Source organism: Uloborus diversus, chromosome 6, assembly GCF_026930045.1.
Source record: "Uloborus diversus isolate 005 chromosome 6, Udiv.v.3.1, whole genome shotgun sequence".
Classification (NCBI taxonomy): domain Eukaryota; kingdom Metazoa; phylum Arthropoda; class Arachnida; order Araneae; family Uloboridae; genus Uloborus; species Uloborus diversus.
In genome coordinates this window covers 75,888,478-75,908,938 of record NC_072736.1, presented here as the reverse complement: position 1 = coordinate 75,908,938, position 20,461 = coordinate 75,888,478, and the positions used below count along the sequence as shown (strand labels likewise).

The following is a 20,461-nucleotide window of genomic DNA, read 5'->3' as shown; positions in this document are numbered from 1 at the left end:
AGGCTGTTGCGTTATTGTTGCACATTTTACTTTTAAATTTCAGATACATGAAAAATTTAAGCTTCTTTTTCAGAGCAGCAGATCCAGGAACAGAACAAAAAAGTTTATTTCGAACAGACGTTAAATGAGGCAAAAAGCCATTCAATTGGTGCTGGCACGCTCGTAGGGACCAGGTATAGTAGGAGGCATTACTGCGGGGGTTCTTGAAGCAGGAAAAACAAACGTAAAGCATCAAGAGATTGCAAATATTCTTCAGAAATTGAAGGATCCAACGTTAGTGGCTATAAAACAAACTTAGATTCTTTTAAGACGCGGTCTTAAAAGGTCTTAAAAATGTAAAGAACTTTGATAAAAATTAATGTCAGTGCAGTAATATAGTGGTGCTCAACCAACGGTCCGTGAGCCACATTAAGCCCGTAAAGCTGATCCGTGTGGCCTGGTTTTTTTTTGTTTTTTTTTTAATGTTACAAATCGAAAAGCGCTATCATTGACAAGGATACAAATTTCGGAGTCAATCATTCAGAAATTGATTTGTGAAAAACAGATGCATTCAATAAAATAATTTTGTAATGACAACAAATATCGGTTTAAGATTTCCTTTCCTCTTCCATATTGTCCTGTGCTATTTAGCAAAATTTTAAATATTTTGAAATTCTGTAATATGTTCTCACCCGAGAGAATGATTTTAATGTGAGGCGTGGCTTTCGTGTAGAAAAAGGTTGGACACCACTGGCACAAATAAATCAACATGAAAGAAGTACTTTAAACTAATCTCCTGGCAATTTTTTTGTGACTTACTGCCCTTTACCTCCCAAATCTAAATTTTAATTAGATTTTTAATCGTTTGTGTGCCCACATCCACCCTCTACCATGAACTCTTCCTCTCGGAGCAACACAAAGCAACAAGTACTATTAAAAGACTGCCAAGATTTGTGATGTGTCTATCAACTGCGAACATTTTTCGCCGAAATTCCCTTCTCACCGAATTCGTCATATTCTGGAAATGTTCCCATTCCCCACAAAAACGGGGCAGGAAAAGAAATATAAACATGCCTCCAGCTCCGAACTCCCTCCTATTTTTGGTCATGCCATCCCTACCATTCCGGGTTGCAGAGCGGATATTTCGAGCCACGTTTTGCATCCGTTTGCCTTCTTTCTCCTTGCGGTGGTTTTTCCGAACAGCTCGATGACAGACTCCCCCACCTCCCCCTCAAACTATTTCTTTAAAATTTTTGGCAATGCTCAGATGAGGTCAGCGTCGAGAAATGTGTCTTGTTCTTGGCGTGTGAGGCGTGAAATTTTATGCCATGCTCTTTGGTTCCGAGGGAGTAGCATTTGAAAAAGATCTGTGAACTCCATGCAGTATGAGTTGCAACTCTTCCACTGTTTACGCTGCCTTTACATTCTGCTTTTTGAGCTTATTATTTGTAATAGTGGTGCGACATCGATGGCAAAACATCGATGTTTCAGAACATCGATGTTGGAAATTAAAACATCGATGGTATTGATACATCGACCAAAAACATCGATGTTTCCGAACATCGATGTTTTAAAACATCGATCTTTTTGTAAATATTTCACATACATTTTTTAATATACTACACTACCAACTTACATAGATAATAAACTCTAACAAATGTTTCTTAATGGATCAGGGAATTCTTTTGGCATTGCGTCTAATTTAAACAATACAAAAGAATACGAACCCCACGAATATATTGAAGCTACTGAACCGCAAATCATGAATACAATTTAATTGGAATAATTTCGCAACATCTTGGTACTATAATAAGACAAAAATTGATAATAAGACATGCAACAATTAATACAAATTAGTTAAATCTGCGAAAAAACATATCATAGCACTTACAGTCAGTTGTATGAGGCGAAAGAGTTGTGCAAATTATATTAAAAGTACAAAGTTAATTCTGGCAATTATTATTAAGAGCAAGAAATATGTTTTGTACTGTTAGTGCTATATAATTAAGCACAAATTGTGAGTAATTGAGTGACGGCTTGCTAGGGATAGACGCAGTGGCGGATACAAGTGAGGGAGTCAAGGAGGTCATAACAATCCCCCCCCCCCAACCCGCAACAGTGTTTGAATGTTTGCCCGAAAAAATAAAAAACTTGATCGAAACCGTAAGAAATGCATACAAGGAGGAGATAAGATCATGGGGGTCATTACCCCCTCCTCCCATCAAAATCTGCGACAATACTTTGTAATCTGTTTCAAGGTTCATTGCATTTGAGTAGTGAAAATGACTGCTTGAAAAAAAAAAAAAAAAAGCCGGACCGAAACCATAATAAGAAACAGTAAATAGTTCTCGATTATTTTTTTTTGGGGGGGGGGGATAAACTGTCACTTTTCTATTTTTCGCATATGTATTTAGACTATGTCGACAGTAAAAATAGCTTTTCTTGAGACAGTTAGTCTGCGGCGCTGGGTTCAGGAGCCAGTATAATGAAAGGTAACAAAGAAGTGTCTGACGCCCGTTTGTTTTTTATAAGCAACAAATTTAATCAACGATAAATTTTGTAAAACCATATCCAAAGCTTCAGGCATCGCTTCAATCGATAAAACATTTGAGTCCGTAAATATAATTTTTAGATAGTTCAGTTTTTAGTCGTGCTGAGTTTATTTTTAAATGTGCTGTAAATAGTTTATTAGTTTGAATTAGTGTTTAGGATTTATTACCGTGCAAGAATTGTAAAATTTGAGTGTCGTGTTAGCGCAAAACCTCATTATACATAGGTTCTCGCAGGAGTGCCCACCTAGGCAGTGGCGGATACAAGGAGAGGGTCATAGGGGTCATGACCCTCCTCCCTAAAACATCGACAATATCCGTTCGCATTGTATTTAAACACTTTATGGATAAAATGTAAATAGTTTCAGTTTTTGTTTCGGTTTTTGAATTATTTTTAAAAGTAAATACTTGAAATACTACTTCTTTTAATTGTTTATAAAATTTATTCGTGAGATTTTTGTCCTATTAGGTGTCATATTCCTGACCGATGTGGTATTTTTTAAACACCTAAGCAGTCTAAGAAATTTTTCATATCAAAATCCATAAGTTTATTCATGGAGGAGGGGGGAGGGTCACTCTTTAGCATGAACCCCCTAAAATGTTAGTCTGTATCCGCCCCTGGGTAGGCGATAAATAACCCCCAATATTTGGTGTTTAAGCGATTTCTCTTTTCGCTGACTATTCTACCAGGCAGAGAAAAAACTCTTTCCAATGAAACAAAAGTCGCCATCACTATCAAATACTTTGACACAACTTTTAACAGTTCTGAATTTTTACAGTTATAATATTCACCGTAGTAATGTATAGGATCCTCCTTCAGTTTAAGATTCGGAACCTTAGAATCGACTGCAAGTTCTGGCAACAGACTACCGAGTTCTTCCAATAGCTTTGACCTCTTCCTCACCCTCCAGTTATCTTTTACCATCTTGTAGCGATCTTCCCAAAAATCATCCTTTACACAGAAAAATCAAACTTTTTAAATGTGCGCAAATAAATGAAATTTTTGGAGCAATTTTATAAGTAAACTTAATTACCTAGCGAGAAAATTGGAGAATTTTACTACAATTTTCAATTATAATACAAAAAACATCAACATCGAAAAAACATCGAAACCAAAACATCGATGTTCCGAAAACATCGAAAGTAAAACATCGATGTTTTCACAAAAACATCGACATCGATGTCGCACCCCTAATTCGTAAGCAAAGTATATCCCTTAAATGCCAGTTTTTTTTAAAGTCCTTTTCAAGAATATTCTTTAGTTTTTATTTGTTCTTTAAATCCTGGAGGAAAGGCCCAAGCAATTTTACTTTAAATCCACTATGGTCTATGGTTTAAAAACCATTAGACAAGATTGGGACTTAACTGAAAAAAATACTGTTCAATCAAGTATCTTAAAATATTGTTAAATGCTGCGAAAATCCCTTACTGTTAAAGTGATAAAACTTTACTCCTCACAAGGCAGCAAGACGTAGACATTTTCGAACGTTCTAAACTTTAAGCGTGCATAGAGCAAACGGTGAAAAAATTAATTATTTCCATTTTCCATCAGTACTAAATCTGTTACAAGTAATCTACAAGTAAAAAATTAACTTTTTAGCGTCTTCAACGGGTACCCCATTATTGGTTATTGGCAATGGCTGAACCTCAGTTTTGTTCTCACTGTACTTTAAAATAAACAATTAGATACTTTACCAAATGGATATGTGAAACATTTACTAGTTAATTATTGAAACTTTTCCACCGTGCTAAGTGATATATTCAGATACATTAAGGGCATTAGATAAATATATCAATCAAACATATCGTCACTAAAAAGACGAATGAGCGTATCTATCTTCTTAATTTTAGCATTTTGCAGAAAACCGATTTAAAGATTTCCAGTTTACTTGCAAAAAATTCAAGACTTCCAGAACTTCCGTTAAACCACCAAATAGTAACAGAATATGTACATAGCTACTTGTAAAAACAATAGATATCCAGTTTCATTCTTTATTACTTACAAAGCGCAAAAATGTCACTTTTATACTCAGGTGTTTCCATTATTTTGATAACTACCTGTACACCTGAGTTATGTACGTTAGTGCCAACATGAAATATCTTATTCCTTCAGTTTTATTACTGAAAACACGTTTAACTGCTGAAAATCATTCGGTAAGGAATAAATTTCTAACTTTAACCTATTTTTAAATGTATAATTGATATAACAACAATGAAATGTCCCCTCCAGAAAGAGAACTCTTACTGTGTTTTGGCCCACAACCATAGACGTTTTCAATTTTTTTAACCTTTTTTTATTTCATTTTAGCCTACTTTCTCAGTAAAAGTCAGAGAAAGAAGAAAAAAGCATGAAAGAAGGCTTTATGCGTCTTAAAAATATCGCGAAAAACAATAAAAAAGTAAGAAATAAATAAAATAATTAAATAAATATCGAGAAGTTAAAACTTGGAAAGTAGGGTATTGAGATGGGGAAAAATGTCTGTCGGTCTGTATGCATGTCTGTCGCCCTCCCCCCCCCCCCCCCCCCCAATAACTTTTGAGTGAACAGTCCGGTTTGAACATTTTTTTTTTAGAAAGATGCGAGGGAAAGATTGCGAGGACACTTCATTTCCATATTTCATTTATTGATTTGAACAATTTTTCGTGCAATTTTGAACGATTCAAAAAAGCTTAACATTAACGCCTACGGGGAAATTCAAGGCAAATATAAATTCCGCGAACTTAGAAACGAATTGGCTTCAAACAAACATTGTAGGAAAAAGCTTTTATAGGAACGCGCGTGTTTAGAAAATTTCTTTTTGATTTGAACAATTTTCCGTTCAGTTTTGAACAGTTCAAATCCTTTAACATTAGCACCTACGGGAAAACTAAAATTCAATACAAATCCCAAACTTAAAGGCGGATTTATACTTCAAACAAATTTTGTTGGAAATAGCTCTTGATTGCTAATTCCCAACTCCGACTCCTAGAATTTTAGGCAGTTGACTCCGATTCCTGAGCCCGAAAAATTAGTAGGACTACGTATTCCCGACTTCGACTCTGACTCCGTAGCTTTGGCAAAAATTTAGACAAGGGGGGAGGGAATTACTGACTCCGACTCTTAGAAATATAAAGTTTTTGACTCCGACTCCGAAAATATTGACAGTCTCGGACTGTAAATGAAAATGACCGATTCCGACTCCAAGTCTTTGAATTAAAAACCTGCGACTCCAAAATTTGACTCTTTTCCCCAAAATTAGATTAGTTCCGACTCGTAAGCCATGTTTTATGCTTTGAAATAATTATTATTGATAAGATTTGTTTTTATTTTTTCATGCTAAAGTTTATGTATTCAGTGTTTGGCGGAGAAATTCGGAGTCTTTTGTATTTCTACATAAAGATATACGCAGATTTTTTTTTTTTTTTTGTTAAAAAAAATTATTTCTTGAAATTGACGTTTTAACGCTTTTTGTTTATTTTGAAAGTACATTTATTCATTTTTTTAAATTATTTTTTAGTAACAGGGTAAACACAAACTTTTTTTTTACATAATGTATTTATTTTAATGAACTTATTGTTTGTCATTTTTCTTTATTATTTCTTATTTTGAAAGCGAATAAAGATTTTTTTAATGGATAAAAATATATTAGCTTTGTTTAAAAGGTGCTACTACTTAATTTGTTCTTTTATTTATTTATTTATTTTTAACATATTTTTCTTCAGATGAGAAAGGCATTTTTTATACCAAGAAATCAGGTTAAAATGTTAAAAATTTACGTTCAAAATAATGTGCGTTTTTCGCTAATTTTGAGAATATTGATCAGATACTAGAAACTCGATATTGGTATACGGGAAAAAAGGCACGTTTAGTTCTGGTCGGAACTTCTTGTTAAACATAGAATACGATGTCACAACCTGGGCAGCAGAATGCATTGGGCCTTCCACTTTTATTTTCCTTTTTTTTTTGATATTTTTTAATACTTAAAAATATGCTTTAAAAGATGAAAAGATGCAAAATTACTCTAAATAACTGTACATATTTTCTCAAATGCTTAGCATACAGTTTCTAAATGTTTTTACATGCAATTTTGTGTGACATTAAAACTACATGCGTGTTTGTTTTTAAGTCAAAACCACAAGCTTCTTGTCGGAAATACAGAGCAATATTCTTGTATTAGAACATTTGTTTTGAGCACGTATCCTTCCCCACTAGAGTAGCTCTAAACTTAAAAAAACTTTTTAAAATCTATTAAAAATGTTCATACTATTTCAACTTTTGTGTTAGTTAGTAAGCTTTTTATTATTGATAGCTGTTATTATATACCTGCTCCAACCTGTCGGTTAGAGGTTAAGTTTTTTTTTATCGTTGCAAAAAATAAAAATAGTCATGGTAATTAAAAAGTTGATTGTAATTAAAGATGATAAAAAAAATTCATAACTTAACTGAACCCAAGCAAAATATACTAAACTTCTGAAATTGTGCAAAAAAAAAAAAAAAAAAATGCAGGTTTTTGTGGCTTTTCTTGATTTTAGTAATCGATTTAGAAGGTTTTTAAAAGTTTTTTATCTGCATATTTGTTTTTTATTACTTTTCACTCTAACACGTATGATTTAAATAAGACTATTTGCTAGAATGCATCTGTGTTTTGAAATTTTTTCGCTATAACGGAGAAAAACGGTACATTTACAGAGTTGCACACAAAACCAAAATCCATATATACAGCCTGATCTAAAGTCAATGTACCCATGAAGTCACAAATTACTTTTTTTATGAATGAAAATGAATACGAATGGACACACACACACATCTACACACAAGTGAATTTAAATCAATTTAACACAAAGCCCCCCCCCCCCTCCCATGTGTCGAGCACAAAAGATTATTTTTAGCTTCTCTAACGTGCTAAAGAATGTATCGGAATATTTTCGTACATTGCTGTCTTCAAAAGAGAGGCGCTTCAACATCTAAAATCTTTTCGCAACTTAATCTTACATTGAAGTAAGAAGTAAATTCTATAAAATGTTTCTAACTAACAATAATGTTGGCAATGAAGGTTCAAACTTTTAACGAAGATCATTAGAGAAATGGGTGCTGTCGTGAAAAACCATTTTAGTAGTTGACATAACAACTGTCGTTGCTTTTTTTTTTTACTAATAATAAAGCTAAAGTCGGGAACTCTGTCTGGATGTCTAGATGTCTGGATGTCTGTGATGCGCATAGCGCCTTGACCGTTCAGACGATTTCCATGAAATTTGGCACAGAATTAATTTGTAACATGAGGGTGTGCACCTCGAAGCGAGTTTTTGAAAATTTGATTTTGTTCTTTTTCTATTCGAATTTTAAGAACATTTTACCGAGCAAATTATCATAACGTGGATGAGTGAATTACCATAATGTGGACGAGCAAATTACCATAATGTGGACGAGCATACTACCATAACATGGGCGAGCAAATTAACATAGCAAATTGACCTAATGGCAGAATGCAATATAATGCTGTTTTCTAAAGACTCAACGCAAATATAATCTGCAAACCTTTTTAAAATCAAACTCACATTGCAATAATAATGTAAAAAAGTAATTTCAAGCATTCAGACTTACTCTTTGTCTGAGCTCCCTTTCAGATTCGAGATCTTCTTGCAGCAAACGAACTTTGTCCTAAAATTATAAAATGCAAAATTTAATAAAAACATAAAACATACATTATCATACACAGAGCTATATTAAAAGTAATTCATATTGATATGAATAAAACCTCTTAAAATAACATGTAATTTCAATTTCCCATTCCACTGTATCTAATAGTAAAAATTATAAAACTTCTGAAAGTCTGTAGTTTTTGAACTTTCATGGATTTATACGTTTTTCAATAGGACTGAACACATTTTGACAATGTGAGAACATTTTCTGTCTGTTTGTTTGTACGCATGCAAACTTATTAATATGTGCTTTATATTTATGGAAGCTCTAAAACAAAACTTAATGAATGGAATTGAACGAATTTGGGTGCACATAAGTGCTGTAATGCGAACCACTGTTGATTACTTTTTGTATCCAATGGTTCAGGGGGTGAAGAAGTGGCGCAATCGAATATGTTTTCCCGTTTAACGTGACAGCTTATAATACTTCAAGAAGTAATGCAAAGACAGGCTGTAGTACCAGCAAAGAAGAAGAATGCAAAGATTCAGATATAAAATATTACTCATAAGTATCCCGATGGGGCTTGCGCTTGTTGAGTTTTGACGAATAACTGAACGGTAGTTGCTGATGATTAATTTTTAGCACCAAACGCTCGAAGGAGTAACGCATTCCAACGTTTATTGCATTAAGCTTGACTGCTTTATCTGAAAAATATTCAAAGACTCCGATAAATAATGGCATGTAAATAGTCTCCTCCAAAAGGCAATGAAGGCACCCAAATTGAATCAGCTAATCCAAAGTGCGTGATACTAAAATTCAGGTTATTATAATTATTTATTGTAAATATTTGCATCTGAAAATAACACAAACAGCAGAAATACTTTTCGAAAAGCGTCATGAATTACAACAACTTGTTGATTTCGAAGTTTCAATATTGAAACTTCGAATGGCGGAAACCTTATGATTGGACCATTTTTGCTTGGGCAACCCTATACCAATGGTTTTGAAATATTTTTACCTACATTTTTTATAACTTATGTGGAAACTGGATGAGGGTAAATTACTCATTTTTGGGCATCTTTTAGTCCCTGGCAACCCTGATCAGGGTTGGCCGGATTGGACCCAATTGGGTTGGGTTGGACCTAATGGGTTTTTTGAAAAAACCCGTTTAAAAAAACCCATTATTTAGCCCAATTTTGGATTTTTAAAATTTTCTGAGAAATTTTTTAAAAAATTAAGTAATTTAAATACTATTACAATTTAAACTTCTATTTGTTCTGCACCACAGACAATGGACATAAAAAATGAATTTCGAACTTTAATAGTATTTCTTAACTCTTAACAGCATTAAAAAAATACTTCAAATATTAAAAAAATATATATTTAACTTTTTTCTTTAACTGGTCAATAAATAACTCAAATTATCTTGACTAAGTCCTGTCACTTCTGATTTTCTCAATATTTGTAGATTGTACAGAGGAAACTACTCTATCAAAAAGGCTTTCATGTGAATTATTTTCGGCAACCCAACACGTCACAAATCTCGAATAAACAAGGTATATTTTTTAGAAATTAACAGGTTTTATAAACAGTCGGACAGAAAACAGAATAGGATGTACAGTATTTTCATTATCTTACGAAAAAGTTTAATATTTCTCACTTTGTACACAGAACTAGAAAAACAGGCAACATAAAATTCAAAGAAATGTCTTGATTAAGCTGGAATTCATTAAATAGGGATTTAAACTACTTGAGCTTCTACAGTAGTTTTGCATAATAAAATGAAATACAATTAAGTAAAATGCAAAAATAAAGAAATAAATAAATAAATAAATAAATAAAATAAATAAATAAATAAATAAATGTAGTAATTAAAAACAAACAATAGATTTTATCACTCAAAAAGTAACTTTGCATTAACTGTTGGTAATCATGGAAACTAAAAAATCTGAAACTTCACCATTCTTGGGTTTCGTCGTCTTTTATACTTTTCTTCAGAAAACGCTGAATTTTAACTAGTTTCCAGCTTTTTTTACCCCAAGACAATTTTTGCACTTTTTCCATATACTTACGATACAATATGCAACAAGTACCCCACATTTTCCTTAAAAAAGACAAAAAGCCCACATTTCTTTTAAAAAACCCAGCTTTAGTTGGGTTTTTTTGGGTTTTATTTTAAAAAACCCAAAAAACCCTGGGTCCGTGGGCTTTTTTTAAAAACCCGGGTTTTTGCCAACCTTGACCCTGATTAGTTCAGAAAAAACAGGTAGGCAAACTTACTTAAGCGTTTTGTTTATAACTTTAACATTATTTATGATAACAGTTTTTTGAAATTCAATGAGGGTAAATTACTCCCTTTTTAGCCTATGGCAACCCTGCTTAGGGTCCGGAAAAAGGTAGGCAACCTTACTTTAGCGTTTTATTTACAGCTTTTACTCTTCATTTATGACAACAATTTTCGAAAACTCAATGAGGGTAAATTGCTAATTTTTAGGAACCTTTCAATCCCTGGCAACCCTGATTAGTTCACGTGAAAGAGGTAGAAATTCTTACTTTCGCGTTTTATTTAGAGATTTTGCTCTTCACATATGGTAGCAATGTTTGGAAACTCGATGAGGGTAGTTCAAACCTAGTTTGATCTTGGTCTAATGTAGGTAATTAACTCCATGTTTTTTTTTCCAAAAGTATTGTTTTTATTTATTTTTTTTCCCAAAAGTATTGATCTCCAAACAAGTTAAGAGGGAAACCATTTTTACATTTCTATGAGAAAAGCTCTTAGTGTTAACTGTAATTCTGCGTTTTACACTTATTGGGGTTCTTTTTCGTGGTGGAAATACCATAGTCAATTCGAAAAAGGCAACAATCGAAAATTGGGAGGGCAGAAATTTGGAAAAGCAGACATTTTGAAATTTAAAACTTATATTTGAAACTATGAGAAAGAGAAACGGGTGGTATTAACGAGTAAAAAGTAAATTTGCATAATAAAAAATTTTAACTAATTAGTATCCATTGGCTCAATTACAATACTGACTGATAAATAGTTTGAAATTGTGGTTGGTCTTTATAAAAGGCAAATAAGAGGGCAAGCTAAACAATTGCAGCATATTCAACTTAGTTATGAATTATATTTAGAAATATGGTGAGCAGATTACGAGGGGAAATACTCGGTTATTTATTGCTATTGTCTCTTTAAATAGATATTCTTCTTAAAGCCGCAATGGGGTCTTTTCGAAAATTTTAAAAGTATTTTTTTCTGAAAGAACATGCTTAAAAACATAGGATCTAACCATTTTTTAAATAATTTGTTTAAGTTTAATATTTTTAAAAAAATACTTAAATCGGTGTTCTTTCATTGTTTACATTTCTTGCCGATGACATCACAAATGATGAAATGCCATTCTGTGTTGCCATTCACGTAGCAAAATATTTAATTCGCATCTGTACTCACGTGTATTGGCAACGATATGGTTGATAGCAAGCGTAGAGCGCAATTTTAATTTGCTTCTTGATTATCATAACGTGGAAACGCGGTACAAAATGTGCCAAAGAGCATCATTTGTGACGTCATCAAGACCACACCTTGTTTGCAGAATCGGACATTTAAAAAAATTAATTAAAAAATAACTGTGGGGAAAATGAAAGAATTTTCTGGGTCCATGTTTTTTTTTTTTTTTTTTTTTTGCTTATTCTATCAATTTCAGCGACTAAAAGTACTACTTTTGACTGAAGGAAACAACCCCATTAAAATGAGAGTACTGGAATAAAATATTATGTAGAACTTTTTTTCAAGAGCAATATATGCAGTTAGGAAGTTGATGACTTTGCATTTTATATTTGTTTTAAATAATAATTGAGTCAATTGTCTCGTTTTTTTATAACTTTTCATCGCATCATAAACAAATGAGCAGTATTCTTTAATTGACATATAGCGGAACGTGGCTTTTTTCTGGCAAAACACCTACTCAAACACAAGTACCTACACTCACAAGCGTTTCGAGGCAACAACTAGTGCTTGCCAAGAAACTTAACACAAAAGAGCAATATTATCGTTTCTTGTTATCGAAGTAATTATTTTTTTACGTAAAAAAAAAACAATTAGCATTTTACAGAAGATATTTATGTTTCAAAATGTACTCCTTTTTCAAGGTCATTTCAAGTAACAAGAAGAATGAATTTAAAAAATCATTTACAAAATTTGGTATTCATTACGTACTAACTGAAAATGAGGAATTTCGAATTCAAAGATTTTATTTTTATGAGTATTTTCTTTCAGTATTCGAGTTCGAGCAGCTTTGAGAGCATTCAGAAAAAAAATATAAAGAGTGTGGAGGAGGATTTGGAACTCTGATTCTGACCTCTTAGAGTCTCCGAGGAAAATTTTCTCATTTTTTTTTTCACTTTCATTCTTCAAATATGGCAAAATTAGATATACTTGGAACTGGAGTGGCAATTATATAAAGTTTGTGAAGACGGTTATTGAAAGTTTGGAACTATGGCATAAGGGAGGGGAGCAGGGGAACTAGAGTTTAACATTCGGATGAAAACCTCAAATGCAGTAGATTATTTAAATACGATATTATATTCTAAGGCGTTGTTTACATATTCGAACTTTAAAATAAATTTGAAACTGGCTTTTTGATTGCTACAGACTTCTGTAAATGCTACTTCTAAACACAAAACTGAGAATTAAAAAAAAAAAATCATTTTCGAATTTTGACTGATTTAAGATTTTAGTCTTTTGAGAAGTCCTAAACACGACCTAATTATTTTCAAAAAAAAATTCTATCAGGATGTACGTCTGCATGTGGTTAAATAATTTTTATTGATTGCTCCAACTCAAAACGTAATGCAAGGAATGAAAGGAAATATGGTGTTACAAATGAGCACTCATGGGAATTGATACTGACTAGATTTTGTGCCAACTGCTCCGAAACGATAGTACAATCAAAAAATGTTCTTGTCATGCATAAATACTGTCTCAAGAGTTATGTAAATTCGACTAGAGATGTATTCTACTTTGACATGCTTTTTTTTACATTTAGAAGAGCAATGCAATAAAATAAAAGTCGACAAGTAAATTTTAGCACTTATTTTTATGATGAGTAAATTACGATAATACAATTAATCATCGGATCCTTGTATTTCACATTGGAGATTATATGTGAATGTTGCAATTAACAGTTCCATGGTTAATTAAAATGAAACAAATAACATAGATAAGGCATAAATTTCAAAGGAAAATGCTGCAGTTTGATGAAAAATGATAAAAAATGCTTTATGCAAAAATATGCCTAAAATGCGAAGGAAAAAAAAACAATGTAAATAAAGTACAAATTGTGGAAAAAAAAAAAAAAAAAAACTCTGCAGCTAAATGAAATTTATCAAAAATGCTTTGAGGTGAAATATGGTTAAAATGAAAAACAACGTAAATAAAGCACAAATTATCAACTAAATCATGCGGTTAGATGAAAAATGATTTAAAATGCTTTATGCAAATTTTGAGCTAAAATGTGAAAACAGCGGAAATAAAGCTCAAATTGTGAAGGAAAATTTTGCAGTTGAACAAAAAATGATCAAAAATACTTTGTTTTGAAATGTAATTTAAATGAAAAAAAAAACGACGTAAATGATGCACACTTAAGAGTTAAATGAAAAATGATCAAAAATTTTTTGTGCTAAACTATAATTGAAATGAAAAATAACGTTTGTACATGACTTTGTTTGTTTTTTTTTTTTTTTTTAAATCTTGTTTTATCAGAAAGCTTTTTATCATTTTTCATTTAGGTTCCAAAATTGCGTCCGCGTATTTTTTTTTTCCACGTAAAACAATATCATTATCTATTTATTTTGTCTTCCTTGATCATCATTCTTTTCGATTCATCATTTGCATACTTTTCTCAACTTTGTGTAGCAAGTAAGGAATTAAAGATGGAGTGCTCTTATTTGAAGCTCATTTTTTTCCGATAGTTTTAATGCAAAAAAGTTTGTTTAAAGATATTTCATTGGAAATTTGATTTTTCTGGTGGCTTTGGTTTTCATACGTTCCTTTTTTTTTTTAAAAAAAACTTTATACTGATAGGTGAAGTTTGCAGTAAAATTGCATACGGTTTCAAATCGAAATCTTTAGTTGAATCGTAAAGAATACATCTATTTGTGCTTATTCTTGTTCCTGATAGTATAATTTTGAAATATTAAATCTTAAACGCATTTTGGATTAAACGTAATCGTAAAATCCGCGAAAGCTAAAATTTTTAAATGTGATTATTATTCTCAATTTTAAAAAAAATCACAAAAGATAACAATGGGCAAAACTACGCAAGCAATTTAATTGCAAAGATAATTTCATTTTATAGAATGTTGAAAGAGCTATACAGGGGTCCATACCAGAACTACGGAGTTTCGAACCAAATTTTTTTAATAAAAGCACAAAATTAAGTTAAAGTTAGAGTATGTGCTTAAAAATGTTAATTTATCAATATTTTTAATATTATGTATCTTTCAATGTGTGACCCGTTTGTTGCTGGTGCACATCCAAAGAGTAATCAACCTCTTGAACTACAATGACCAGCATTTCTGGGGCGCTGTGTGCCACACAAGTGACTATAATTTGCCTGATACGTCTTACAGTTTGAATTTTGCCATCGTAAGCATAATTCTTGACGTATTCCCAGAAATAGGTCTCATGGTGTCAAACACGGGCGTCTTGGTTGCTAAGACATTTGTCCTAACCGAATATACTTATTGCCAAATCGAGTATCCAATACTTTCTCTCTACTTGGTGCTAAAAACCTTATCGTAAACGTTACCCTTTATTTAGGAAACAAAGTAACACTCATGAGAAAAACAGTTATATAAATACTTAAAATTTCATAAATAAATATTTTTTTCATTTTGGCTTAAAATTGTGTGTTTAAAATAGTTTAGTCAGGATTTGTTAGATTATTTATTTTTAGAAAATTACAGAATGGTTTATAAAGGTAACACTCATGAGAAAAACGGTGACTTGCCAAGAAGGTTTTTGGAATTTCTAAAATCCAAGCAAAATAACTCACAAATAATCACCTGGTTAGAAAACTGTAAATTCGTAAGGAATTTAAACCTAGGAGAGTTTTAATGTTTATACCAACAAAAATTTTCTAATTGTATCGAACCTAATGTGTCAATACATTTGAAAATCACCCATGTGTTGATTTCTTTAAAAACAAATTTTTATCCCGCACGTGGCTGTAGTATATTTCTTCAGAACGAGTAATAAACATTTTTTTTGTCTAAAAAATCACATTTGTATGTGTGATTTCTTAATTAAAAAAAATGTTTGTTAATTACATTTTTTAAATATTACTTTTGAAGAGAAATATAGAACTGTCACACACGGAACAAAATACGTGATTTTCTGTGGAATGTGCCATTATTTGCTTCTTTTCGAAACTGATATTTAAAAATAATTAGCAGGAAAGCAAAATTATACATTAAAAAAAATTGCAGCAGTAAATTCGAAGATTGTATTGCTTCAATTGAGAGCTCTGAAGCTGATTTCTAAAAGTGTGTCCTGCACGTGACAGGTAAACGTCATTTAAAAAATAATACATAATTTTAAAAACTATTAGAAAAAGAATTTGCATAACAAATCACACAAGTAAAGTACTTGTACCTTGTTCACAAAATTTTTAACTTTTAGCTCTTATTAATTTGAACATATGTAAAATTGTAAGAAAAATTAAAGTCCAACTTGTCCTACACGTAACGATGGAATCACCCTTGTGTTCATGAAATATGATGAGCTGCATTTATAAAACGTTTACCCACATGAGAAATAAAATTATTGCTCTCATTCCAATGATGTTTTTTTGTTTTTTTTTAATATTCATAACTTCTTCTAACTAGTTCAATATACCTAAACGAAATACTAACCAAAACTTCTGTCACTACTAAATAGCAAAAGTAATTTGATCCTTAGAATTTTCAGAGATTTACTTTGAAGGAAAAAAATATTTTTAAAGCTTTACCTCTTGCATATTTATTTTGCACCTAATATTTATCATACTTGACAAACAATGCCAATTTTGTTTTGACCTACACTCTTCCTCATTTTACCTTTGATGTATACACACAATGACTAAATCATTATACAAGCGTGCATATAAGTTTTGGAACCAATTATAACTCGAAGCATAAGTCAACAATTCTACTGCAAAAATAGGAAATACGTCAAACAAGCTAATGATTAAACTGTTTGCAAGTGATGCATTGTATCTTAAAATATGAGCCGGATGCTCTCAGACACCTAATAAATAAATTTGAACCTTAACTTGCTCAATAAATTTTAACTTTCCACCCTTAGCGGAAATATGAGATGGATTCCTAACTTCAGGTTGAGTGATTCAAAACACATGTATTTATATGTGGGTGGGGGCTCCGATTCGTTGTGTCTAAAGATAGCAAGCCATCTTCAGAGCAAGCTCATTGGCAAACAGTCGTATTCATTTTCTTTCTTTTCCTGGTGAAAAAGCTCGGTTCGGTTTTCTCAATTGTGGAATTCGGAAGTAAATTTTGTGCCGTTTCCCTGTCTTTTTCTTGCAATTCTTGTTAATTCTCCTCGTGAAAATCGCAGCTCCTTTCGCGTTATTCGCTGCTAAGAAGTCAGTGACGGATTGCAGCCATTTTGCAAAGCATCCAAAAATAAAACGTGGGGGAGGATTTGGAACTCTGATTCTGACCTCTTAGAGTCTCCAAGGAAAGTTTTCATTCTTTTTTTTTTTTTTTTCACTTCTATTCTTCAAATGTGACAAAATTAGTTACTTGGAACTAGAGCGGCAAGTATTTAAAGTTTATGAAGAAAGTTATTAAAGGAGCGATGGCATAAGGAAGGGGGAGGAGGGGAACTTTAACTTAACATTCGGGGGAAAACCTCAAATATAGCAGATCATTTAATTACGGTGTAATATATTCTGAGACGCTGTTTACATATTTAAACTAACTTTTTAATTACTATAGACTACATCGAAAAACTTTATTTGTTCGCAGTTATTTAATAACGTATCCAATCATTATGAAAAACGTCAAAGTAAACTTTTTCTTCGTTAAAAATATCGCAGATTTTTTTTTTTTTTTTCTGGATCTGGACACTACAAAACCTTTTGTACATCTAAAAACCGTTCAGAAGTTCATTTTTAAAATTTGATAGCTACAGTGGTAAGCAAAATTTTGTTTTGACGCAGAAAAATTTCCAACACATTGAATGTTTCAGTCCCGATTCGCTCTATATATTGTACTAAAAAATCTTCTGCTCGTGGGGAAAAAAATTACTTTTGTATTGATTTCTTGGCACTTTTTTTAGCTTATTTTGTAAGCAAGCATTTTGTGGATCGAAGAAAATCTTTTATGCATCAGTTTCTTTTTTAAACCCGTGGTCAATACATAAATAAAAATATGTAATTTGAAAAAATCTTCTTCTCATCAAATTTTTAGCCACTTGGTCAATACGTGGGAAAAATTCAGTTATTTTTCTCAAAAAGATCTTTATGTTTTTACATTATCAACTTTCACAATCTTAACATGAGAAAATTTACTTTTGATTTCGAAAAAATCTTTATACGTACGTCCGTACGTCAATTCTTCCAACGTTCCCTCAGTCATTGCTTAAGAAAAATATTTCTTTACTCCAGAAAGGTTTTTACGCGTCGATATATATATATATATATATATATATATATATTTAGTTCTTGTAAACTATACATAAGGAAGCTATTTTTGTACTTCAAAAAATCCTTCACTGGTCCACTTTTATAAACTATTCGTTGGTCAATACGTATGAAACGTTTTATACGAAAGTGAGAAAATGTAATAAAAATAGTATCCAGTAAATCTACAACTTTTCCAAAACACTCTCTTTTAATATAAATATTTTACTTAACTCTAAAACGTTAAAATGCAAAACCCCTAGATTCAAAAATCATTGTTGACTAGGAAAACTAATTGCCGGAACAGAAGGAAGTTAAAAGTGACGCATTATTTTTGTCCTACATTAAATTTGTACATATTTTCTTTAAAAAGTGTTGCCATTTGTTTCATATTGCAAAATCGTGGCACGTTATTTCTAAAATTTTCACAAATCAGAACAAAACCTTTTTTTAAACCGATTTATTTCAAACATGAATGAGTTTGAAAATAATACAACAGGAGATTCTGTTTCCTTCTCTAAAAATTAAATACTTAAATTATTCATTTAACATGTGCTTACCGTCATCATTGTTTTTTTTTTATGTATAAAATAATTTCAAATGAATTTTTTAACTCATTATATGAATAAGAGAAATATATTTAATTCATATTTTTTTTTCAGATGTTTAGTTGCTTTATGAAGATTTTAAAAATTAGTTACTTTAACTAAATAAGGGGTCGTCCACAAATGATAACATGCTTTGACAGGGATGGGGGTGGGTCAAGTTGTAATGGTTTGTGGCAAGGAGGAAGAAGGGGGTAACAAGAATTGTGACATTACGCGTTTAATAAGAGAATAGATATGAAAAATAGCGGGACATGTAAACACCAAAAGATATTTTTGACTTTAAAAAATTCGAACAATTCAGGTGAATAATGACTTATGAAGAATAAGAAGAAATAAGTAAATAAAAATGCTGATTAAAAAAGAATTGTGACATTTTTAAGGCACAACTGGCTCGACCACAATAAGAGACATGATGATAAGCGAGTAGCAAAACCTCTCTGTTGCAAGCCAATCTCGAATAGACCGAGAGAGCGAACAAAAAGGAGATGGCTAGGTGACGTCCTCAAATACCTGCGTTAGGGTGAGTGTTCCTCTCCCCCCTCCCAAAAAAATGATGAAACTAAATGTTTCAAGTTGCACACAATCTTTTTATTTTTTCTTTCATGTCAAAACAACTGTAAAAAAATTTTAAAAATTTTTGAACGACGGCAACCCCCCCCCCCCCTAGGTGGTTCAAAAATAAATGTAAAAAAAAGTTTCTGCTAGATAACAGGACAGCCATCGATATTTTTAAACTTGTGGATAGTAATATACTGGAAGAATTTTAGTTTCTTATTTCAACTAAAAGAGGATGCTCAACCCCTCCCCCAAACGTTATAAATAATTGGGAGAGGGGTTGAAAAATACATTGAACTGAAAAAACAATGCTACATATTATAATATACACAAGTAATATGCATATACATTGCAAAAAAAATAATTATTATTATTTACAAAGAAACAGCTGGGGAAATTAAATGTTACTAAATTTGTGACATTTTCTATGCTACGGCTAATGATAAATTAAGGGGTCATTGAGCACCCTATTGAAATAAGTAAAAAATTTTACAGTATAGAACTATTAGTAAGTTTAAAAAAAATAGGGGGTGTCCTGGACTCTAGCTGTAAAAAGTTTTTGAACCCCCCCCCCTGGCCCGCCTATAAAAAATCAATTTGGCTAGTATGCAAGTGTTAGTTTGCTGGTTCACACTTTCAGACTCAAGTCGGCACGGATCGCCATTGTTCAAAAAATATGAAACTTTCTTTGCAGTTGTTTTGACATGAAAGGGAAAATATAAGAGGGGGGAAGCTTTAAAAATTGACCTTAATTTTTTTGGGACATCCTAACCTGCGTGTTGCACATCATAAAGATTGCCAATTGGCTGGAAAAAAGGGTCAAAAACCGAGTCGTCTGGAAGAAGACTGTGAGGTTGGCTGTGACCCATTCCAGGTTCTAATGCCGAATAAGAAGTTGCCTTTAATAACTTTTGAGGGGATACTCCAATTCAAAAAACTTTTTTTCTTTGCGTTCATCATTCTCATACTTCTTTTCTTTTTATTTTAAAAGGTATTCGTTAACTTTTGAACTGTTCATAAATACTTAGCATTAAAGCTTTCGAAGAAATTTAAGAAAAATATATATTCCGCGAACTTAAAGACAGATTTGCTTCAAACAAACTTCGTTGCATAAAAAGCTCTTATGATTAAAGTGAAAAAAAAAACCAATGTAAATAAAGCACAAATTTTGAAGAAAATACAGCACTTCATGCTGTAGTTTCTTCAAAATTTGTGCTTTATTTACGTTTGTTTTTTCACTTTAATCATGCTGTATTTTCTTCAAAATTTGTGCTTTATTTACGTTGGTTTTTTCACTTTAATCATATTGTAGCACAAAGCTTATATGATAACTTTTCATTTAAAAAAAGCTCTTGTTGAACATGTACAAAAAAAAATATTTTTTGAATTTTTAGGGTATTTTTTAAACAATTCAAAAAACCTTTAACGCCTTTACAGGATAATTTTAAACCTTTTACATCAAAAAAACGA

The 20,461-nt window shown here is 31.7% G+C and overlaps 1 protein-coding gene across 1 annotated transcript in view; it reads right to left on the bottom strand.

Moving 5' to 3' along the window:
- LOC129224511 (paramyosin-like) overlaps positions 1-20,461 on the bottom strand; it is a 91,468-nt gene that overhangs the window by 63,014 nt on the left and 7,993 nt on the right. The window contains exon 2 of the mRNA XM_054858974.1: positions 8,110-8,166. Coding sequence (XP_054714949.1) covers positions 8,110-8,166 — 57 coding nt within the window. The remainder of the gene's footprint in view (positions 1-8,109; positions 8,167-20,461) is intronic.